The sequence below is a fragment of the Lissotriton helveticus genome, chromosome 9, assembly GCF_964261635.1.
Source record: "Lissotriton helveticus chromosome 9, aLisHel1.1, whole genome shotgun sequence".
NCBI lineage: Eukaryota > Metazoa > Chordata > Amphibia > Caudata > Salamandridae > Lissotriton > Lissotriton helveticus.
The window spans coordinates 916,912,925-916,938,300 of NC_136070.1; the positions used below are offsets into that span (position 1 = coordinate 916,912,925).

Here is a 25,376-nt window from a genome sequence, read left to right on the forward strand (position 1 = left end):
TACAATCCTCAATGCAACAGATCAGATAAGGAGAAACTTACCATCCCCAATCTCAATATCTTTGAAAGCAACATCGGAGCCTGAGTCGCTGATCAGCATCTCTCCATTTAAGGTAAACATGATATTCATTTCAGTCAGGTCAATCATACAGCCTACTACATCTCCTGGCTGCCAGCTCCTACCAAAAGGCTCACTGCCAATATGCCAGCGCTGACCCTGAAAGACACAAACATATATAGTATTAAGGCATGAAAACTTTGAGAAATGATAGTGGTGCAATTATTTCATGTCTGTAACTTATCAGTCATTCACATTATGATTCAAAAACTTCCAGGAAAACAGCAAAGTCCTGAAAAACTGAAAATCTCAAGCACCAAAGACATTTTAAAACACCAGTACGTACCTTTTTCTTTCTTTTATACTTTATTCGATACATGTATCATAAAAGTACCAACATGGAATACATACACATATATTAAAAAAAATACACTCTTTAAAAACACTACATCATGACAAAGGATTAAAAAGTGATAGAGAAATAACACGTTTAAAATTCATGTGGAAATCTGAACTGTAGACAAATGGGACATCAACCTTAGCCTAATGATCCAAGCACTTGCTAAAAACTTGGCGACCCCACAAACAGTAACCATACAAGTGGTATTGGAGACAATAATTCGTAGGGCTGTTTTGTAATCCCTAACTCCAAGATTTCTAAAGACTGGCTTCAACCATTTATTTCTAGCATGTTTATAAGCTTTGCATGCAAAAAGAAAGTGTCCTAGGGATTCTTCCTGGCAGGGACAACCCGGGCATTTCCTATCCTCATCCCTCCTCCCTTTCCACCCTACCATAACATTTTTGAGAGGGAGAGTGCCATATCTGAATTTCAGGAATAGGGTTCTATCATGGGGAATCTGAATAAAATCCAGAAACGGTTCTAGCTTTATAGTGAACTTGTGAGAAAAAAATGTCTCCGTTAATTGACCCCAATTTGGGTTTAGCAGAACCTTAGCCTCTATCCAATCCCAATAAAGTTTTTTAGCTGTTTGTTTAGGTGGGGGATATTGAGAAGCCCAGGCGTCACTTAAACCTAAGGTAACCACAAGCTTCTTTAAATCGTTTAACCACTTTATCTTGCTCGAGACGTTCAGGTTGATTAATTCGTCTAACACTAGGGCATAATTTGATAGTTCCGGGGTCCTCCTAAGGCGCACCAAGAATAGTAGTGGTCGGAGCTGGACAATGTCACAAATTGATCTCTTACCCAAATCAGCAAATAAAGGTTTTAGAGGTGTTGAGACAGGAAGCGAGACTAAGTCTCTCATGAACTTATTCTCAGCCACCACCAGTGCTTTAGTATTCTCAGTACCCCATAGTTCTGATCCATAGACCGCTGATGCTAACGCCTTTCCCTCATAGACTATCAATGCGGGGGCTATAGGTCTACTCACTGAAAGGCGTTGGTTCTTTAAAATAGCACCAGATACTCTTTTGAGATTTAGAACCATTTTGCTCAGATGGGAATCCCAATTCATTTTGTTGCCAATTCTAACCCCGAGGTAATCAAATTCATCCACTACCTCTAAAGGTGACCCGTTCAAGGAGAGATGGATCTTCCTATGATTTCTTTTTGCGGTCATAACCATTAATTTCGTTTTTATAGTGTTTATCGTTAGCCCCCGCACTTTGCAGAACACATTAAAACGATCAAGGAGTGTTTGCAGACCTTTGGGTGTTTTAGACAACAGGAGGGTGTCGTCGGCAAAGAGGAGTGTTGGTGTTTTCTCCCCGGCCATGACAGGAGCGTCTGCCGGTATCTCTCTTAGATGGTCCACCACTCCATTTATAAACAAAGAAAACAAGGTTGGAGCCATCACACACCCCTGCCGCACCCCTCTGTTGACAGGAATCCTCTTGGTGAGTTGCCCCTGAACCCCCCACCGAATCCTAGCAAAGTTGCCTTCGTGTAGTTTGATTATGAACTGCAACAAATAACAAGGGAATCCCATGTCCAAAAGAACCTCCCAAAGTTTGGCGCGGGGGATTACGTCAAAAGCCGTTTTTAAATCTATAAAGGCCAGGTACAGGCTCCCTCTAGCTATTGACACCATTTTCCAGAAGACAGCACAGAATCTAAAAACCTGGTCCATTGCACCTACGTTACATCTAAAACCGGCCTGAAGGTGAGTCAAAATATTGTTTTCCATTAGCCACATCTCTGTCCGGTTTATGATGACCCTGCCAACTACTTTTTGGATGGTATCTATTAGACTGATTGGTCTGTAGTTGGCAGGGTCCTCTCTATCGCCTTTTTTAAAAATGGTAATGACCTCTGCACCCTTCCAGGAATCGGGTACTGTATGACCAGACTGAATAAGATTCATAATTCTAGCTATGAAATCTGCCCAAACTATAGGATCATGCAACAGTAAATCCCCCGGAACGCCATCAGGGCCAGGAGCCTTTCCCGGAATTATTTTATGAATGGCATCCTGAACTTCACGGGGTGAGAACGTCTCATCAATACTGCCATGCTCCGGGTTAACCGTACTAGCAATACCCAGGGCGGGAGATGTTAACGCACCTTCCACACTACCTTCACAATATAATTTTAAAAAGTGGGAGTGCCATTGGAGCTCGGTGATGTGATTTGGAATAGGCTCCACTCCTCGCCTGTCGAGAATATTAATTAAATTCCAGAAAAGAGTGGGGTTTTTCCCATATGCTGCATCCTTAAGCGCCTGCCAATGGTCCTCTTCCCATGTCTTCTTGGCTATCGCTATGCTTTTGCGGTAATCTTGTCTAGCAAGTCTTACAGCTACTGGGTCCTTGCTTTTTATAGCCAAGGAAATTGCTTTCCTTTTTTTCCTACAGTTAGCTGTGTACCAGAGATTACCCTTACTTTGATTGTACTGAGTCTGTTTCTGCCCCTTAGATTTTTTAATAAAGAACCTACCGATCTCCCCCATTAGATTCTTATACTTGGCTGCTAAGTTTAACCCCGAGGTATGGGGGACTGTTGGAGTAACCGGTGGCAGGTCACACAGTGCGGCCATGACTAGTTCCTTGATATTGTCTAATTTCCCTTCATCGCACCTAACTGCGTTCCACTTAAGCCTGCGATTGCAGTTAGAGGGAACTACTTCTTTAGTGATCATCTCTTTAGGACCACTTTTACTAAACTTGTCTCCCCAATAAATTTCCATGCATAGAGGGTTATGGTCGCTCTCTGTCCTTTGTCTGACCTTCATATCCACTAGATTGTCCCATGACTGAGTATCCAGAAGGATATAATCGATCCGTGATGGGCTGCCTATCCGATTAAAGGTCATTGCTCCCTCACGATCGGATAAAGTGCGACCATTTAGAGCCCGTAAATTATGTTCCAGAACCAGAGCATTTAACTGGATTGCTCTCGCGGTCCATTTCTTGATTGGGGTAAGGGCTAGAGGTGGTATGAACTGGCTCCCAACTTCATTATTTAAACCCATAAAATCTTCCTCATCCAGGGGCTCGAAAGTACAGTTAAAATCACCCCCCACCAATATTTTGGATCTAGTGGGGAGGGAGGATAACCTGTTGTCTAACAACTCTAGTATAGGTGAAATTTGACCACCCGGAGAACCTCTAGCATATACACAAAAAAGTTCACATTTGATATTGCCGGTGGGACTTTTTACAGAGATGTGCTGAATGTCATTTGAAGAGGTATCATGAGTAGTAGTGACACAGTTTAAATCTATCTTAACCCAAATTAGTAAGCCTCCAGACGGGCGTCCTTTCCCCAGCGAAACCGCAGGAATAAAGAAGTTTGAATATCCGTTATTGTGGCCGGGCACACCAGGTTTCTTGGAACATACATATATGGAAGTCATTTATAAAATCATTCCAGGCAGGATTATCAAGATTTTTTTTAAGACCTGCTATGTTCCAGGACAGGATCTTGATAGGAATATGTGCTGTGGATAATTCTTTTGATAGGGTCAGAGTATCAAGTTCCCTTTCTGTTATACCTGGGCTAATGCTGGCCTTGTTGAGTGGTACCTCCCTGCCCGTGTTGTTGGCTCGAGGGCCCAAAAAAGTGGGTTCCCCTCTCTCCCCGGGTAGTTCAGGGGACTGTGATGGTAGTCAGTCCACCCCTTCTAACCCACTATAACGATTGTAGCAGGGGAATAAAGGATGGTTGAGCTGAGGACCCAACCCTTCTCCATTCGACTGATAATCACCCATCCATGGTCTCCCCGCCCTCCTACCAACTAGATTCCAACCTTCCTCTTCAATCCCACCCCACTTTTGGGGGATCTGATAATTAAGGTTCTCCCTCCTATTTCTCCCTCTCCCTGTCCCTGTGTTAGACGACCTCAGCCAACTCCACCTAGCATCTTGATGGTCCTCTTGCATATAGAAAAATGACAAGGGTTTGGCTGCAACCACAGACTTGTTGTCACAGGGGGGAAAGGAGCAAATAAATTCTACCAATCGTGGGTCCTCAAATGTGACAAAAACACAATCACCCTTTAAACTTTTCTTATTCCCACCTACCCAGGGGGCCCTCTCTACCATAAGGATTTTATTGCTTAATCCAGGAGGTGGGGGATCATTTCTGTCTAGCCAATGACAGATTTTGTTTTTAAGTGTCCAAAAAGGTTCTGAACTGGCAGGAGCCAGTTCAGGAATGCCAGTCAGAACTACCACATAAGGACAGGCATCGGGTGGTAAGTTGATGCTCCGGCGTATGTTGGTCTTTTTAGGGTGGGATAGGGGTATACTGGGAGCTGGGGTAGTAAGAGCAGTACCCTTCTCAATATGAGTGTGAGCCGTAGTAGAAGGCTGGGTGGTGCTGGTTTTATTGCTCACAGGTATTGGTATATTAGGCGGACCGGTCTTGGGAACAGTGTTAGCCCCTGTAGGGTGTTTTTTAGGAATAGGCACCTTATTGTGAACAGAAAGTGTTAAAACAGGGGTAACAGGAACGGGATTAGCCATCTTAGGTTCTTGTGTTAAAAGAATAGACTCAAGCTGTTGTTCGATGTTCGCTAGTCTAGACTCTAAAGGCAAGAGTAGTGATTTAATAAGGCTGGACATAGAATTCATAAAAGAGGCATTACTACCCTCTTGATCGAATGAGGATTCATCACTACTGCTAACGTCCAGGATACTGGCCAAGCTGCTATTGGGGGTTATATCATCCGGGACACCCAATGATAATAGGTGAGGAGCGGAATCAGCAATATCACCCTCCAAATGATCATTAATAACCAAAGGGTCCCTCTCATCTACCGCCAAAACACCCATATCAGCCTCCCTATCAATTCGTCCCAAAGCCTCTTGTACAATAGGAATGGGGGTATCAATCATATGACTCAAGTTTTTTGGGTCTAACGCAGCACTTTTCGGACTACCCACTTGTAAAGAGTTATTCTCTTGATGGATTTCAACTGCTATTGATACTATGTTGTTCAACAAGGGGGTGGCAGTAGGTGGTGTACTCATAGGGGGAGGGTCTGGGGATGGTAGTAAGGAGCACATAGGGGGAAGCAGTCCATCAACGGGCTGGGTGGAAAGAGGAGCAGAACTGTTTAGACCTTTGATCGGGGAGCGAACTAAGGCAATATTGCCTAATGAGGATCTTTTAGCTTGGGCGAGATCCATCGAGACCCTCCTTTCCATGAGTGAAATTCCCTGGTCGATCAAAGAATTAGTACGCGAAATAAAATTATCTAAAGTACCAATTACTTTTTTAGTTTTAACATTGGCCGCTCTCTGACTTCGAGTTTTACGAGTAGACATAATAATCAGTAACAAACACTCGTGGGCTGAGAAAAGCGGAGGAGTAAGAAATAAATGCCAATCTAATATCCAAAACTACAATTGAAAGTGAATGATTATAAAAAAATAAAAACCACCAATATGTGATAGCAGCGAGAATATAACAGGTAAGGATAAAATGGTGGCTTAGCGCAACAACCAAGGAAGATATCCGTGGGAAATAGAAAGGCAAAGGGACCTGCCCAGGCCAGGCTCTGCAGGCCTCGGAGGGTCACAGAGGGCCCGCCCTTTGCCCGGGCTTCGCCCCGGGCGCTCCCGCGCAGCAGGACGCACAGATGACTTATATAGGACAACACCCTGTTGGAAGAGGGGGCGGGGCGATGAGGGAGAGCAGCCCAGGTGTGTCGGGCGCGGGTTTCCCAAGGACTCCTGGGAAAGCGAGTCCTGAACCCCTTGCTCGCAGCCCTCCTGCCCAAGTCCACACTCTCAGCAGCTCCCGGGTGAAGGACAGAGTCTGAAGGCGATGCGGGACCCACGAAGCGGGTACCGCGAGCGGTAGAGTCTAAGGAAATCCTTTCAGCAGCAAGGTAAATTAGCAAGTCCCACGAAGATACAGCGAGCGGGATACTTCAACTCCTTCCAGTGGGGCGGGGCGATGAGGGAGAGCAGCCCAGGTGTGTCGGGCGCGGGTTTCCCAAGGACTCCTGGGAAAGTGAGTCCTGAACCCCTTGCTCGCAGCCCTCCTGCCCAAGTCCACACTCTCAGCAGCTCCCGGGTGAAGGACAGAGTCTGAAGGCAATGCGGGACCCGCGAAGCGGGTACCGCGAGCGGTAGAGTCTAAGGAAATCCTTTCAGCAGCAAGGTAAATTAGCAAGTCCCACGAAGATACAGCGAGCGGGATACTTCAACTCCTTCCAGTGGGGCGGGGCGATGAGGGAGAGCAGCCCAGGTGTGTCGGGCGCGGGTTTCCCAAGGACTCCTGGGAAAGCGAGTCCTGAACCCCTTGCTCGCAGCCCTCCTGCCCAAGTCCACACTCTCAGCAGCTCCCGGGTGAAGGACAGAGTCTGAAGGCGATGCGGGACCCGCGAAGCGGGTACCGCGAGCGGTAGAGTCTAAGGAAATCCTTTCAGCAGCAAGGTAAATTAGCAAGTCTCACGAAGATACAGCGAGCAGGATACTTCAACTCCTTCCAGTGGGGCGGGGTGATGAGGGAGAGCAGCCCAGGTGTGTCGGGCGCGGGTTTCCCAAGGACTCCTGGGAAAGCGAGTCCTGAACCCCTTGCTCACAGCCCTCCTGCCCAAGTCCACACTCTCAGCAGCTCCCGGGTGAAGAACAGAGTCTGAAGGCGATGCGGGACCCGCGAAGCGGGTACCGCGAGCGGTAGAGTCTAAGGAAATCCTTTCAGCAGCAAGGTAAATTAGCAAGTCCCACGAAGATACAGTGAGCGGGATACTTCAACTCCTTCCAGTGGGGTGGGGCGATGAGGGAGAGCAGCCCAGGTGTGTCGGGCGCGGGTTTCCCAAGGACTCCTGGGAAAGCGAGTCCTGAACCCCTTGCTCGCAGCCCTCCTGCCCAAGTCCACACTCTCAGCAGCTCCCGGGTGAAGGACAGAGTCTGAAGGCGATGTGGGACCCGCGAAGCGGGTACCGCTAGCGGTAGAGTCTAAGGAAATCCTTTCAGCAGCAAGGTAAATTAGCAAGTCCCCGTACCTTTTTAGATAAGGCCTAACAATAGTTTTAGCAAACCTTTGTTTTCCCAAAAATATCATACTTACACATATTTGGCCACTCTTTCACCTTTGGCCTGTTCAAATGTCATTCAAATTATGCTCCCTCCCACCACAGCACAAAGTAGAGATCAACAGACCACCCCATTCCTGCCATTGGATACTTTCACTTTGAATTATTGAGGTTTACCCTTGCACATGTATACATACACATGTGTTTAGACACTTCTCCATTTGTATAGTAGGATGTAATAAACTATTTTCGTAACACAAGACATTTATTGTAAGTTGTAATGTTGTAATGTTGACTCCTCACTATAAATCAGATTTTGGTATATTTCAAGTCAAGTCAAATAGTCTTTATTCGGATAAAGTATCCATAAAAGCACAATTCATCACCACCAATGGAAAATACAGTGCAAGTTTTAAAATATATAAATATACAATATCATTCAATACAAATGCAAGGTTACAGTAATAAAATCACAATACAAGGGTTGGACGGAGCTACAAAATCTAGCAGCATTAATAGCATAGTGCAAAATATGAGGTTTAGACCAATGTGCAAAATCTGCAGTATATTACAAATAAAGTGCGATAACGTGCAAATAAATCGAACAGTGATAGGCATCAAGGAACGAGTATAATTAAACTAAAACCCCATTTCCAATTCTACCAATACTAGCAGCATCATCTAAATATTTGGTTATGGGCAATGTTAATGACCATCATAAGAGCAAATGTAAATAGTGAGTTTCATTAGGCAGTGTAACAGAGTTTGTGGCACATTAAAGTTCATTCATGGAGGCGCGTGAACGTACCGCAGCTTGTAAAAACGTGCTTACAGGGAAAATCAAGTCATCACTTCCTAGCTGTAAAATTTCAAAATATGCTAATTTAAAATCCAAAATAGCCCATGCCTTAAAATAGGGAGTTAAATACTGTTTTGTATATCTAGCATAGAATTTACAAAAGAGTAAAAAATGTAACAATGTTTGTTTGCTACCAATACCGCATGGGCAGCACAACTGCTCAATGTTGCTATTAAATCCTATCGGGAAGCAGAGTGAATATTTTATGCTGCCATCCCTAAGGCGGAAAAGTAAGCTCCTTTTCCATCTCACTATATTTTTCCTGAGATATTTCTGTGGCATATGATGTTGAATGCTCGATACCTCCAGAAGGGGCATATACCTAATGATCGATGATTTATAGTGCTCGATGTTCTGTCTTTTTTTATGATACAGGTCATACAGCGCCCCCCTGAGTGATTTTGTGCTTATGCCTTCCAGTTCTAGTGGACAGAAAAAATGTGCTCCAACTTCACAAGCCAGGGTATACTACCACCCTTATTGCACTTAAGGCAATCTATAATTATCTCTCTTGTTAAAATCGCAGCGGGATACTGCCATATTTTTAGCCAGAATATGGATGGATGAGACCTGATAAAGTCCTCCATGTAATGTAGGTTCAATTCCTTGTGGCATATATAAGTTGGAGATGAAATTTGAGCCCCAAGAATTTTTCTGCAAAATCTATTCTCTTCAATTTGGATCCCGCTACAATTTGCATACCCCCAGACTTCAGCACCATAAGTGGCCGTTGATACACATTGCTATTTATATATCTGATTTAAAGGTAACACCACCTCTGCTTGTTTTGGCTGCCGAAGGCTAATAATAGAATTAACCGCTTTGGAGAGTTTGCTTCAGCCGTGGGCCACGGTGCTTGCCAAGAGCCTGATTCTGAGAAAAATAGGCTCAAATAAGGAAAAGTACTTGTGCATGTTAGGGATTCACTGCCCGATGTTATAGAATTAATGCGGTGTTTTTTCGGCCCACACGTCATTATATAAGATTTTTTTTTTTGGTATATTTATTTATCCCACAGAAAATAAGTACAAGTTATTAGAGTAGCTTGAGTGTATATGCAAATTTCTGGGTTGCTGCGACACCCCCTCAGGTTTCTGATTGATATTTCAAGCACTTGTATCTGAGTTGAGAGGAATCTCCAGTGAGGACTTGTGGCATGCAGCTTCATGAAAGAATTCCAATACTTCGGCATCTGACTCGAGATGGACCTCTAATAACATCTTGAGGAACTTCAGCTTCATAAAAGAATTTAAATGGTTGTACATCTGACTCAAGAAAAGTATTTTTTGTCTTGCTTTGCATATAACTTTGGCACCATTTGACAAATGTTTCTGGAAAAAAATTCATCCACCTCAGATTCCTCTTAAAAACTTTCAGGGTGAAATGCCCAAGTGAGGAGAAGGGAGAGTCCCAAAATGTGTTTTCACCATGCAATTTTCTATAGGAAAATTAGACACAACTACAGCCAAAAAGGCTAAACTGAATTACACCAAATTTGGCAGAAAGCTTGATCTTGATCCAGAAAGTGTGCGTTTTGTGACCTGGTGTGAATCTGTTTAGAAGTTTTTGAGACATTAAGGTTCAAAATGTGGGTATATATCACGCTGCATAGGATCTGCAGTTCTAACAGATCGAAAGATATGATCTGATTGCTGCCACCACATCAACAAAGATGTGGCAGCAGCAATTTTAGGACTCAGGAATCCAGTCATCTCTTTTGCAAAAAGGTTAAAAAAACATATTGTTGGGCAGGGTAGGAATACCCTGTCACCCTAGGCCTAGTAGAATCAGCCCCCCAAATCCCCCTACTCCGGGCCAAAATGTAATTTTATTTTATTCAGTACCGCTGAGCCAATAAAAAACAAAAAGATGGGCCTGGGATCAGCGCAAGTAGTTTTTTTGTGTAGTGAGGCATGCAGACCCCCTCTTCTTGAGCATTCTGGAGGCCCTGGTGATCCCATCCCCCAGGGTCGATATGGTAATTTATGGGGGTGAAGTATGTGCCCCGATCCAAGCCTTACAGAGGCCTTGGAGACCTCATCCCCATGGCCAAAATTATATTTTGGGGAGGGGAGCATGCAGTCACCCTCCCCGGGGATGTATGACGATACAACGCATACTTTTACAACGCATACCTTTACAACGCATTTTTTACAACGCAACATCCATTACAACGCATTCCATTACAACGCATGCCATTACAACAATTTTTTTTTTAAACTACCTTTACAACGCATTCCATTACAACACATACTACCTTTACAACGCATACCATTACAACGCATAACATTACATTGCATGTATGGTAAGTATTGGATAGTGTAGGGGTAAAAATTACTATTCTAACTCCAGGGGGGTGCAACAGTAGGGCAAGTGTTGGATAGTGTAGGGGTAAAAATGACTATTCTAACTCCACGGGGTGCAACAGTAGGGTAAGTGTTGGATAGTGTAAGGGTACTATGCGTTGTAATGTTATGCGTTGTAATGGTATGCGTTGTAATGACATACTTTGTAGTGGTATGCGTTTTAGTGTCATGCGTTGTAATGGTTGCGTTGTAGTGGCATGCGATATAATGGATGTTGCGTTGTAAAAGTTTCGTTGAAATGGTAGTGCGTTGTAAAAGTTGCGTTGTAAAGGTTGTTTCCCCTCCCCGGGGACCCCAACCCATGCGTTTAGATCAGTAATTACGGGGAAGGGATTTGTGGACCCTTCCCCGTGCCTCAGAGAGGACCTGTCACCCAGGGCCAGTTTTATAGGGAGGAGGGGGGAGTCGGGCCCCCTCCTCCCTAAGCCATAGATCAAAGCTGTGTCCTGGGAACCCCTCTGCCCAAATTCTCCCGTGGAGGGGGAGAGGGGAGAGAGAGAGAGAGAGAGAGAGAGAGAGAGAGAGAGAGAGAGAGAGAGAGAGAGAGAGAGAGAGTTGGATATAAGGATAATAGCTATGTGTAAGGTGATATTATGGTGAGGTGCTAAAATCAGTTACCAACAAACAATTTTAAATCACACAAACAGAAATTCACCAGTGACAGTTTGATAGTCCAGTGAACTGACTATAAACATGTGCCCCTGCCATGCACTGTTTATGTCCTGTCCTCACACATTACATCACTCATGACATGTTAAATGACATCGTTGATGACGTCATCCAATGAATTTGACAGTTAGCTATTAGCTATACTCATATTGGAAGATGTGAAGCGAGGTACATTTAGATTCAACTTTCTATAAACTCTGCACTACTAATGGGGTCAGCCTTTTGCAACATGCTGAACATGAAGCAAATCTGTGAAATCACCCACATTAATGAAATATTATGTTCTTGTTTTACTGGTATTTAGGTGAGTAAGAAACGTAACGTCTCTGTAGACATTAATGTAATGAGCAATTTATGTAAGAGTAAACCTACAAAGGTAAATTACTCACAAGAGTAAGATACGTTTGTGAATTGCCACAGTAATATATATGTTGACATTAATGTTAACAGTAATTTATTTAACTTGAATACCATTTAAAATAATATTTGAGAACTATTTACCTTATTAAGGTGTACCTGTTGAATACCTCATCTGACATTGAATTTTAAGTCAACTGCTTCACATTAGCCACTGATAAGGCATGCAGAGCCAGATCCTATGCACACCCCCCTGTAGTTTGGAAAAATACCTTACACATACTCTTGTAGTGAGCAGAACGGCATACATCTTTAGGACAATGCTTACAATCATACTGCCGTTTGTAAGTCAGCCCTCAAAAGCTGCTCGCCCGTTCCCCTTGAGGACCCGGTTGCAGCTAATGAAGCTTTTGATCAGTGGATCAACACCACACTAGATCCTATTCTCCCAAAAAAAGAGCTACGGCATAGAGAGGGTTCTAATAAGCAACCCTGGTACTCCAGGGAACTCAAGGAACACAAACAAGTGTGTAAACGTGCGGAAAGGAAGTGGAGAAAGAACTATGCAGTTTCTGCGAAAAATGAATATAGGTCAACCCTGAGATCCTACAAAACTTTAATACAAACCACACAAGCTGCATATTATCAGAGCAAAATTATGGAAGCCGCTAACGCCCCCAGGGAAATTTTTAAAATCTTTCAATCCCTGGCAACTACACCCAGGACCATTAGTCCTATTCAGAATCCACAGAAACACTGTGATGAGTTGGCTATCTTTTTTGCATCTAAGGTTTCTAACATCTACTCCGGCTTTGCATCTGTGACAGACATCCCAGATGATTGGAAGAGAGAAAAAAAGGAGGACCTGGACATGGACTCTAACCCATCAGTAGATCTTAAAGCCTTTCCTTTATTGGATTTGGATGAGGTGGATAGTCTCCTAGGTAAGCTTAAATCTGGCTCCCCGTTAGATGCTGCTCCCCCGGCAGTTCTTAAACAGGTATCAGGGACAGTATGCCCTGTGATAACGCAGGTCATTAACGCATCACTGGCCTCCGGTGTAGTGCCCCCCAAATGGAAGAAGGCCAAGGTCAGAGCTTTGCTTAAGAAACCTAGCTTAGACCCTGAAGATCTGGCCAACTACAGGCCTATTTCACTATTACCAACTATCAGCAAAATAGCTGAAAAATTTGTGAATCGGGTCCTTTCTTCCTTCATTGAATCCACGGAAGGTTTGCACCCCACCCAGACCGGGTTTAGAGCAAAACAGGGAACGGAGACAGCCCTGGTGGCAGTAGTGGAGGCAGTCAGAGGTATAGTGGATGCAGGAGGCTGCGCTGCGGTGGTCCTGTTGGACCTCAGCGCAGCCTTCGATACAGTAAACCACTCTCTTCTGCTGCATCGGCTGCATCTTACAGGAGTCTCGGGATTGGCCATTAAATGGCTTCATTCCTTTCTATCTGACAGAAGCTTCTCTGTCTTTGAGGGAGAGGTGTCATCCAGCCAGCTGCAATTGAATCACGGCGTTCCCCAGGGCTCTTCCCTCAGCCCAACTCTGTTTAATATCTATATGAGACCACTGGCTGAGGTGGTGCTTCCCTGGGGAATCCAACTTGTTACCTACGCCGATGACACGCAGCTGGTGGTCTCCCTGGTGAGGAACGATGTTTTAAACCCGGGGATCAACAACCTGACCCCATGTCTCACCAAGGTTCTGGAGTGGATGACTTCCTCATTCTTAAAGTTAAATGGGGCCAAAACAGACATCATGCTCCTAGGTTACAAGGCCCCAATTAACCTTGATCCTTGGTGGCCTCACTGCCTAGGACCTCCCCCAGCACCCAAGACTCATATAAAGAGCCTAGGGATCTGGCTAGACTCCTCTTTAGGATTTCAACACCAAGCAAAAAAGGTAGCCGGAACCTGCTATGGGCTGCTGAGAGTCTTAAAAAAAGTGCTAGACCTTCTGCCATTTGAAGCAAGAAGATTGCTAGTCCAGTCATTGATTATGTCACGGCTGGACTATGCAAACGCTGTCTACATGGGGGCCCCGGTCGGGACCATAAAAATTCTGCAATCGGTACAAAATTGTGCTGCCCGACTACTCATGAAAGTCCCGAAAAGATGTTCAGCAAAAGCCGCACTTCAATCTTTGCACTGGCTATCCATCGGGGGAAGGATAACTTTTAAGACCATGTGCATGGCGCATAAATCCATCCATGGGGCTGGCCCGCCTATCCTGGATCCCCTTTTTCGTCGCCACCAATCAGTGAGATCTCTGAGATCCAACCAGCGGAATTTGCTGGTAGTCCCCAGGATGAAGCTGGCCCGGATGGGTGGCCGCCGACTCTCGGTGCATGCAGCTAAAGAATGGAACGCACTCCCAGACGCCATCAGGCATGAGTCAAACCATCTTGCTTTCAGGAAGCGCTTAAAGACGCACCTTTTCCAATAGTGTCTTTACTTTCCTTTGTCTTACAGCGCTGGGATGCTCAAGAGTAGCCATGCGCTATAAAAGAAAGTATACATTCATTCATTATACATTCTTCAACAATGTATAATGACTCATATATTGCATCAAACATCTGAAAATAAATATCTGCACCTTAAAAATCTCCAGTTTACATAAAAATTGCTGATAGCACTATATGAGAACTCTTTAACACCAGCATTGGCAGAGAAATCTACAGGTGAATTATGTATTCTGAGGATATGCTCTAGTTTTTTTCACCAAAGGTTGGCAGCAAGGCTTTGATTTAAGCCGCAACCCAATTGTAAAATACTTCTGCAATTCAACCCAGTTGTGCTCAGACTCTCACTTGTTTAAATGAAGTACTGTTTGCACTTACAATTTTACTGGGAGTTAAACTGTGCACCATATCATTTTTACCATAGTGAATCAGACTTGTCTCTAGTTTTACACTATTTCCACTTCTGAGATGTACATACAGTCAATTGATTTAGGGGTTTATTGAGGAATTAGAGTCACAGTAGCTTGGATAATGTCATCACTGATGTCATCAATATTGTTTGAGATGTCATTAATGGTGTCATTTAACATGTCATGAATGATGTAATATGTGAGGTAATACGCAGTGCAGTTTGGGGGCACAAGCTGTAGTTAGCTTAGAAAATTCTGGTGAATTTCAGAAGTGTTTTGGTTTTTAAATGTTAGTTTTTACCTTATTTCAACACCTAACTACAACATCAATCTAACCTTTCTTTTATTCCAGTGAATTTCAGTTTTTTAATGAAAGGGAAGATCACATTACCATACCTAACTATATCGTCTCTGTACCTTCTGGGGGTTTAGCAGTGAATGTCTAGGGTTTTTTGATCATATTCAGCCAACACTCCACTTTCGCAAGGTCTTCAGCCATACGCAATGGGGAATTGTCCCAGGCCAATCCCCCAGAGGTAGTCAACTCACTGCAGCCTGCCCTTTGTGGCCGGCTTGCTGCCACTGCTCCCCTTCTGCCTGCCCTCCATTCTCGGTCAACGTGCTCGTTAGCACCCTGTCCCTCGCCATGCCAGCTTGCCCTCCAAGGTCAGCTTGCTGTCCTGCCTCCTTCCCTATGTTCTCCTTGTGTGTGCCCTTGCCCCTCGCCATCCTGCCTTCCTTTGTGCATTGTGCTGCTCCTGCCCATGCTGGCCTGCCCTCCATGGCCAGAATGCTGCACCTGCCCTGGTTCCCCATCTGTATGCCCCTACCCCCTCCCACCTATCCTTTGTGGTCAACTAGCTGTCCCTGCCCCCTGCCTTCCATTCTCCATGTGCATGCTCCTGTCCCCTCCTGCTGCCCTCTTTAGTCAGCTTGTTGCCCCTCCTGACCTATCCTTTGTGGTCAGCTCCCCTGCCCTATGTTCTCTGTTTGTGCCCCAGCCTTCTCTCACCTGTCCTCCATGGTCCCTTGTTCTGCTACTGCCAATATGCCTGCCGTGCCTGGTAAGCTTGTTGCCCCTACCTTCCATTGTACATGTATGTGCCCCAACCCCCTCCCTCCTTCTCTTCGCAGTCTGTTGTGCTGCCACTGCCCATGCCACCTAACCAGTCTGGTCAGCTTGCTAACCAAACCCCCTCCCTGCCAACTTTTGTCTTTGTGCGTGTCACTGCCCCCCTTGCTCCTGCAATCCGTGCTCTGTTGTACTGCCAATGCCCCTGACGCCTAGCCTCCCTGGTTGCTTGCTACCATCTTCCCCTCCATTGTCTGTTGGCAAGCCCCTGCCCCCTTCTTCCTACCCTTTGAGGTCTGCTGTGCTGCCACTGCCCCTGCTCTGTACCCTGCCTTTCCATCATTCTGCCCCAGCCCACTTCCCCATGCCCTCCTTTGTCCATGTGCATGCACCTACCCCCACCTCTTGTTCACCGCATGCCATTGTGCTAAAACTGCCCCTGACGCCTATTCTTCCTTGTCAGCTTGCAACCCCCACGTCTTTGCCCACTTTTGTCTGTGTATTTGTCCCTGGCCCCTACCCCTGAGCTCCGTGGCTGCTTACTCTGCCACTGCCCCTGCTGCCTATCCTGTCTGGTCAGCTTGCTGCCATGTCCCCCAATGCCTCTGTTAATCGTGTGCATGCCCCTGCCCCCTCTCTCCTGCCCTCCCAACCCATTGTGCTGCTACAGCCCCTACCACCTTCCCTACCTAGTCAGCTTGCTACCCCCTACCCCTCCCTTCAGCCCTCTGTTGTCTGTGTGAGTGACCCTACCCCCTCTCTCCTGCTCTCCACAGTCTGTTGTGCTGCCACTGTCCCTGATGCTTGCCCTCCATGTTCAGTTTCCTGTCCCTGCCCCCTCCCCCTTGCCCTACCCTGGACATGTGCGCAGCCTTCTCCCCTCCCTTCTTCCCTTCGAGGTCCACGGCCCCTGCCACTTGCGCTACCTGGTCAACTAGCTGCCCCTGCCCTCTGCCAAACCCACACCGGCGGCCATGTGCACCTTGGAGTAGCACATGCCCTGCGTTCAACAGCCCCCCCCCCCGCAACCCACAGGGCAGCAAATCCCCAACCACACACTACCATTGGTTGTGGGTGGCGGGGGATTGGCTTCAGGCCTCCTGTGGCCAGTCCCTATGACCAAACTCCCAGCAGGTGGCATAACTCTACAGCCGTTCAACCACCCACGGACAAGCACCCCACAGTTTTTGGTTTGTTTTAGCGGGACAGTAGTACTCCTGTGGTAGTATCGCACAACCGCTACTCCATGGTACCGTGGTGCAATGGAGGCTTCACTTTTTGATGCTCAGTGGTCCAACAGTACGCAGGTGTACTTCTGCGTGACAATATAGAAAGGCTGCATTCGATCCCACTGGAGCCCCGCAGATCCCCAATAGAGGCCTGGCTGGGTCCCGTGGGAGTACCACCCTGTCACACGTTTTTAATTGAATCTGTCTTTCTCAAGCATGTGTTTATTTGATGTTCTCTTAAAGTTAGTGTAGCCAATGCTTCCCACTCTCACATTTCAGCAAGACCATCTATCAACAAGTGGTGCAGCATATAAAACTTGTAATTTACCGTCCAAAAAAATCACACGTGGTAAATGTTGATGACAGATTCAGTTAGGCATCTCAATAGCATAGAGGGATGGGTAAAAAGAAGTGTATCTTTATGGGAACTATAGATTTACTTATTTTCTGAAATATATAGGGATGGGTAAAAAGAAGTGTATCTTTATGTGAACTATAGATTTACTTATTTTCTGAAATATATAGGGACGGGTAAAAAGTTTATCTTTATGTGAACTATAGATTTACTTCTTTTCTGAAATATATTTTACTGATTACTGACAAAGATTTTGAAGAAGCCAGAACAGGCCAACCATATTCAGTCCTTCACAGTTTGTAGACCCAGTAACAAAGCGTTTGGTAATGAGTCAAGGAGGGTATAGCCCAAGCTGTTCTACTGTTAGTTCAACTCTTGAAAATCTAATATTGGACTTCGAAACTCCATGGCAGAGCTCTTTTATTCGAATTCACTTTTTTTAGTTTGCATTTGACAGAGGGCAACTGTATTAGCTAGAACACGTTTGTAAATACGTCTTTAAACCTAAGATTACCTAGAAGAAAAAAAAATCCTTGCCTGTTGCAACATTTTTTCAGCACTGGTATTTTTCAGAGATTCAAATGCTTGAATTATTCCCTAATGCCGAGTTGGGAATCCTGAGTCATCAATGTTACCATAGCAGTATTTCTGCACAGCAACTGATACAGAAAACAAAAGCCAAATAGCCAGCGACCACAAGAAGCACATCCATCTCATTTTATCACTCAAAGTCTGACCATTCAGACAGAAGGAGCCTAGAGTTCCAACCCTCTTCAGAGGCTCCGACTGTAAGATATTCAACTGCATGGTACTAGACACTATAGGTGTCCTCTGTGCTCTACTTATTGTTTTCTCGGATTGACATTTTGAACTCTTATCTTTCTTAAAAAACGTGTTCTCAAGTCAGATGGGAAATGCTGTTCCTCTCTGTCCTGAATGGTTGAGGTATTATTTTTTTAATTGCACAGCATCGACGCTTCTCACTCAAGAAATCTCTTCAAGACATAAGAGTTGTTTGGGACAAGGTCGATCTTTACTGAGGACACATTCATGAAACATATATGTTTTCTCCACAAAGCTGGGCATGTATGTATGAGAATAAATCATGCATGGAATCTTTGAAAGATGCAATGCTGGAGAATGCATTATTATGTTTGGCTGTTTCTTTCTTTTTTCTTTTTTTCTTTTTTTTATTTCTGTAGTTTTTTATTGTGGCGAATCTAGCCAATGTTTGGCTGTTTCAAATATTGTTGCAGCAGTTAATCAGTAACTTCAATACACACCTTTAGTCTGTGGCGATTATGTTTTATAAAAACATATGTGACAATACATTTCCAAATGCCTTGTCTGCCTTGACTGTATTTTCACCTTGAGAACAGATGTAGAGCAATATTTAAGGAAGAAGCAATACAACCAAGAAGACCCTGACATCAGAGCTGCAAAAGCATAGGAGGGGCAGAATGGCAAAACTTCACAATAAAGAGATGTGAAAATGGCTTATAAATGTAGTGGTAGCCACACAGATGTCTCCGTGCAGTCACAGTAACGGTAAAGGTTCCTTTTCGCAGGTGCGTACTGTTTTTGTGTGGAGTTGTCTGTTTCACAGATGAAAAATAAAATATAAAGGTGGAATAGTCATACAGTAAGTCACTAGGGACACCAAGACTTCAACTCATAGCTCCTCATGCAAACCAAGTGGTTCACCTAGCAGCTCCCTGATCCCATCAGAATACATATAAATGGCTCTTGTACATACCCTGCATCCATTGAAGACATACGCCAGTTCATCCGCTCCTAGCTCCACATCAGGCTTGACATCTGGCCGGGCCCAGCCCACTCTCATTTCTCCAGTGGTGACAGCTTCATATTCAAAGTACCACATGCCTGACTTGACAGCATACGACTTGTCGGCCCTGAAGATACGCACCCTCTCCGTGCGAATCTTGGTCACTCCTTGAGCAGCAGCTAAAAAAAACATAAGAGTTTAAAAATGCTTGGATTATCCTTCTTCCAACTATTCAAAGTGTACAGCGTGCAGCATTATCTAATTTTTCTATTGACTTACTTAGGCTGCACTTCTCAATTATTTGTTTCTTCACAGACTCCCTTTGCTATGAATTCAAAACCTGTACATACTATTATGGCAATTAGACGTGTAGAGAGTCGCCAAAGGTTTTCTTCATTACTTTCAAAATACTGACTGTGGGCCCAATTTACAAAAGTAATCTGAGACAAAATCCTAACTTTACGACTTTTGGTATTCACAGAGGCATTGATGAGTACAAAAGTTAGGATTTTGTCTCAGTCAATCTTAAATTTTGGTCTTAAGTTAAATTTAAGACAAACTTAAGTTTAACTGAGACAAAATCCTAACTTTATGACAAGGATTTTGTCTCAGTTAAACTTATGTTTGTCTTACGTTTAACTTAAGACCAAAACTTAAGTTTAACTGAGACAAAATCCTAACTTTAGTACTTCTAAATGCGTTCTGTGAATACCGAAAGTCGTAAAGTTAGGATTTTATCTCAGATTACTTTTTTGAATCGGGCCCCGTCTCTTTACAGAGTAAGTGGTGTGCCTGAAGTGGGATGGATCTATGAATCTTAATGTTTCAATGAAGTCTGTATGGTGTGCGCCACATCAAGTCTGTATTGTGTGAATGGAAGCATCGAAGGAGTGCCTTCGCTCCCTACTGATACTCTTTTGACAATCCTTAGGTGCATGCCTGCGTCTGTAATTCTAACTAGGAATAGGTACTAGACAGGCAACAAGCAATGGATGGCTGTCTGAATGTGTCTTTGCAGCAGTATCAACATAAGAGGATGGCTCATTGTTTGAATGACTCTAATGTAAGTTTGAAGTGCTTGTCCGTTTGATTTTGTTTAGGATAGTTAGTCTTCAAGACAAAGAGCTCTGACTCAACACCAAGTAAGGGTACCAGATGACTCCACGTCACCAGGCACACTGTGATCCAGTCAGTGGCTTTCCCTTTACAAATCACTTTTTTCAGGTGTGACAAACCAATCGCCTTGGTTGATATCAGCCAATAAATAATTCCAAGACTGCAACAGATTCTAATACAAAGAAACCCACAGTATAATAGAGTTCCTGATGACTTGGAGTCATCTAGTAACATTACCACCGGAGGTGTAGACACCAAGGGTGTGCTGTCCTGGGTGGCACCTTGTGAGCTCACATTTGCCCAATCCTCAAGGCCTGGAGCTAGCCACACTGGGGCTGTCAGTAAGGGGCAGCATGAGTGCTAGGCACGCACTGAGCCACTGGTGGTCAATTCACTTGGAAGATACCAGCCTTACCCATATCTTATGTAGAACTGCCATAAGCCGAGGGATTGCTCTGCGATTTGAATGTCAAATGACCAGTAAGTGGGAAAAGACTTTGTATCACTAGAAAACTTTAAAAACTTGTGGTCCTGCAAGGCACAGGAAATAGCCACCCCTTAGAACTGCTAGGTAGGTGCAGGGTCTCCAGAGTCTGATAACTATTCCCCTGAACCCTTATATTCTTAATGATGACACTCCCTGCCCGTCCCTTCGGTTGTCTCTGACAAATTTTCTCTACAGTACAAGCTGAACCCACATATCTCTTTCCCTTATATTGTAAGAAGGGGAGAGTAGGTACTAGGAGTAATGGTTAATTTGTCCTTCCCTGCTGTGATGAGGAACTCAAGTTAGACAGACATAGTAAGGTAAGCAAACCAAAGAGAGCTATGATCGGAGAGACAGACAGGGTGGCCAAGTTTAGATTCAAACAGATAGCCAACACTATACAGGCAGACTGGGTTCAGAAATACAGGTAGAAGAGCTATGGCTGCAGAGACAGACCGATCAAGACCGGAGATAGGGAGAACAGTTTAAGTTAATCACAACAATAACTTTAGGTTAGCCAGATACATTCCAACGCATAGATTAGAAAAACATACAGGCTTGCTAATTATGTATAGACAGGTTTTGGTCAAGTTTAGGTCCAAGGTTAAAGAGGCAGACAGATGGCGATAAGCGCTAATGACTTACTGGTGTCTTGGTCCGGGGGTTCAATATTGTAGCCATAACCAATCAGCGTTCGTACTGCTTCGCACAGGCTGTCCCGGTTGGTCTTCTTGGTCCTTTCATCCAGCAGGGTATAAGGGACTAAGCGAGGATTCCGTTTGTTTTTAATGTCCTGTGGGAAGGGAATGCAAGATGTAGGAGAGGGGTGGTAGGATGGTACAAAGAAAGGCCAGAGAGGCAGAGGGAAGTGAGGAACCAAGAATGACTGATTAAAGTAATCTATGTAGCTCTGAGTGATCCCGACAATGTTGATTTGCATTCTAACTTGTCTAATCTTTATTATGTAGTTCTTCCTTACTACCTGCTAACATATTTTCAGTAAATCCTGTATTTTGACCAGATTTGGAATTCATGTCTTAACTTCCCATACTATAACCATTTATTTTCTGTGCTTCCTGCATTTCACTCTCTCCTGATCACCTACATTATGTCAGCCTAAAGTGCAACCTGTTAAAGATAGTCAACTTCAGCTATAAATGGTTAAAAAAAGAAAGGCCCTCCTGGGCCCTTGAGTCCTTAATCGTCTTTGCCCAGTGATGCAGGTTATTTTTACTTAACTGATTTAGGGTCCATGCCAATTCAATATCCCAAAAACCACTATATAGTGCTTAACCGCATACCAGTAAACGCGGGTTAAAGAACTTCCTTCTAAAACAAGACAACACTGTGTTTCTTTCAACAAACTTGGACCAGAAAGAGACCTTGAAAAATATGCGTTATCGTTCAAGTCTATTACGTGTATTTTTTTAATATATGTTATGTATGTAATTTATGTGTGTGCTCCAGCTCTTAGAAGACATATGGAAAATATTCAAATTAATGATACAATAATGGGTTTTTTTATGTAGCATATTTTTATATTTTTATTTTCGGTTTACTATAACGCTCTAGCCAAAGAGCTGGGCTGTGCTGATAAATGAAGTAAGTGTAGATGATGTAACAATGCCCCCAAATTCAACAAAGAACATCTTGTTTAGAGGCGTTGTAGTAGAGAAGGTTACCAGATACCTATGCTTCTGTCCTCTGCAACTACATCTTTTGTTTTTTAAATTATCAATGGAAAACATCTGTAGTGTGGCTACTGTTCAGTATGGCTTAACGTTAGTGGCGTGGTGTGGGGCAGATTGTCGATGTTGCCGATGTCAACCTAAGGGGTACTACAGCGAATTGGTAGTGAACAGAACCCACCACAAATCGCAAGTAATTCCAATGAGACTGCATGTATGGTTTGAACCAATAAAGCTCCTAACTCTTTTAGGGCTGTTGGCAAGATCTTGCTGGCCATGTACCTGAGTGGGTGCATATAACAGTCTACTAGGCAAACCTCAAGGCGAGGCTGGCCGAAGAGAACATTCGTTTCTAGAGTGTCTCAATCCTTTTCAACTCCCTGTCTGGTGTATTACATGGGTTTGTAAGAAATACATTTGGATTCACCTTGCTGGTTGAACTTTGGACCATCAAACTCTCAAGAGTAGGATGCTGTCCGGTTCGCCAGGTGCCAGTTTGTGGCATCTGGCCACCTGCCTGTTCTCCAGGGGTTAGCGCAAGGCTTGAACCAAGTACCCATAAGATTGTCAGTTAGGGTTTTGTTGAAAAGGATGAAGGGCTCAGAGGACACAGACAAAGGATGTTGAACTCCCGTAAGAATGTTATTCTTTACTTTAACAGAAAGTAGTGATGTGTCCAGGACCACAGCAGCACATCTTATTACCATAGCGAAGTAAGCACTCTCTTCCCTTGGCAGCCCATGGGAGGAAATCAATCCTTCAGAAAATCCATGTATATAATATCATCATCATAACGTGGGGGTAAGTCAACCCCGTCGTCACTAATTTTATCTCCGGGTGGTGGTAGACTCTTTTCAGAATCAGGACCAAAAAGATGATAGAGACACTGAGAATGTCTCTCTGGCAGTGGGGGTATATTGTCTGAATCAGGCTGTGTAGGAACTGGGTGTGCTCAAGTGGTTTCGGAGCATGACCTGAGCCATGGTCAAGATGGATTCAGCTCTGAGTCAGACACCGGAGTCAGCAGCGGATTGCCCTCTGGCACAGGAGCCATCAATATCGGCCCTTATGAATGAGGGAGTGCTGCGTGTCTTAGAGTCGGAATAAAAGTCAGCACCAGATTCGGTGTGAAACCAGAGATGGGCTCCAGGGGCTCAGACTGCACCGCAGACAGATCTGACGGTGGCAACCCGACTGGAATCCTATGGGCCAGAAGGCATTTCAGAGGGGGCCAGGAAAATACCAAAATTACACAGCATGGCCTTCTTAAAGGCCTTGAACTGCTGCACCATCACTAATGGCCCTGTGAACTCACGCCACATTAGGATGAACTGAAGTATCAGCTGCTCAATCAGGAATCGAGATAGAGTGGCACTTTGACATCCTTGCAACTTTTTTAGATAGAGAGTGGGGGGATGGAGTGGAGTTCCCCTTTGGTTTCTTGTGTTTCCTCTGCTATTCAGACTTCGGATTAAAAGAATGACTTTGTCTGCGAAGAAGACCTTTTTCAGGATCAGCATAGAGAGTGGGAACGGGTCTGGACCCTCGACTTGAAGTGGGAGCAGGACTTCCGTGAGTTATGTTCGGACACTTTTTCCAATGTTCGTGGTCTAGCGGTTCACTTCAAAGTATTGAATTGCCATGTAGAGATTAAGGGCACGGACATCACACGACTTGAGAGCCGTGTCCTGAGCCCAAATATCAAAGGCACACCTCATGTGGGCTCATTACTGACATCTGTGTTCGACAGTCATGGCATGGTTTGAACCCTGTAGTTTTAGAAGGGGATATCATTCCTTACACACTACATTTCAATTCGAAAACTCGCCAAAACCAACCAAAAAGGGAGAGGAGCTCCGTATCCATATTCAAAAGCGTGAAAAGAAAGGAACTAGCATTGAGCTTATATGTGTCTCCACTTTGTCACTTCCGGCGTTGAATAAAAGTCAACGCGGAGTCACAAAGAGTCACAGGGTGGCACGCAGGAGTACTGCTATGAAAAATGTATGGATTCAGTCTGGTGCCTGGAGAACTTAGAGGTGAAAAATCTAGAGATCAAATAACATATCAAAAATTCGTATACTGTTATTCCACACTATCTGTGGTGTCTTCCTCACCATTTCCTTCCCCTGCATTTTTAAAGAGGTTTTAGACAGATACCTGCACCATGCTGTACGTCCATCCTTGATTGACTCGATCTCGTGCCCAGACATTGTGCCCATTTTCTGCCAATTTGTCAACAAGGGTATTCTGGGCTGGGGTCAGCTTCACATGTGAGAGATCAAGTGGAGCTGGTTTGTAACCATTGGACATCACGTACCTGTAATGAAACAAACTATGTTGATGGTTGTAAAAGTCAAAAGGCCACCATATATGACTGTCGATGAACTGTACGGGTCTCTTTTACCATTCCCACGTCAGTATTTATTGTTCTCACGTACCCCCACCCCCTCACCTGCCAATAGCGGCTTTACCTATTGTGGTACTTACCAGAATAAGAATACTTGGGATTTCTCGGCCCAAGTAACACTAACATTCGTACTGGATTATTTATTTGACCTCCAAGTGCACTCTGTGGCTGTCCTATAATTATGCATGCAGGGATTCTGAGGGTTTACAAAAGTCGCAACCCTAATTCTACTTCTCTCCTCAACTTCACATTAGATATGCTCCCCACTACTGTATACGCACTAGCCCGATCTTACATCTAGTGTCTTATGGTGCTTTGTGCTTTTAGTCCCCAAATAGCAGACTCCCTCCCCACGGACTAGAAGTAATCAACCAGGAGGCAGCAGATGGATTCTGAACTGATTGCAACTGGGACATTCCCACCAGTACCAAGGAGTATTGGTCGTAAAAGATGTAGGTAATCAGATTTTAAAAATCACACAGATCATTTCAAATTTAAAACAGCAATGTCCACTGTAATGCAATAAAAATGCTTCCGTTACGACTGGTGGAGCTAGAAGCAGCAGAGAATGGTTGGATGAACATCAAGTC

General features: G+C 44.4%; 1 protein-coding gene across 1 annotated transcript in view; it reads right to left on the minus strand.

The window, feature by feature from the left end:
- The window catches only part of RYR1 (ryanodine receptor 1), a 1,073,089-nt gene that overhangs the window by 730,870 nt on the left and 316,843 nt on the right, over nucleotides 1-25,376 (minus strand). Inside the window, exons 24-27 of the mRNA XM_078661091.1 lie at nucleotides 24,537-24,696; nucleotides 21,334-21,481; nucleotides 19,056-19,264; nucleotides 42-216 (exon numbers count right to left, since the gene is read on the minus strand). Of these exons, the coding sequence (XP_078517217.1) occupies nucleotides 42-216; nucleotides 19,056-19,264; nucleotides 21,334-21,481; nucleotides 24,537-24,696 (692 nt within the window). The remainder of the gene's footprint in view (nucleotides 1-41; nucleotides 217-19,055; nucleotides 19,265-21,333; nucleotides 21,482-24,536; nucleotides 24,697-25,376) is intronic.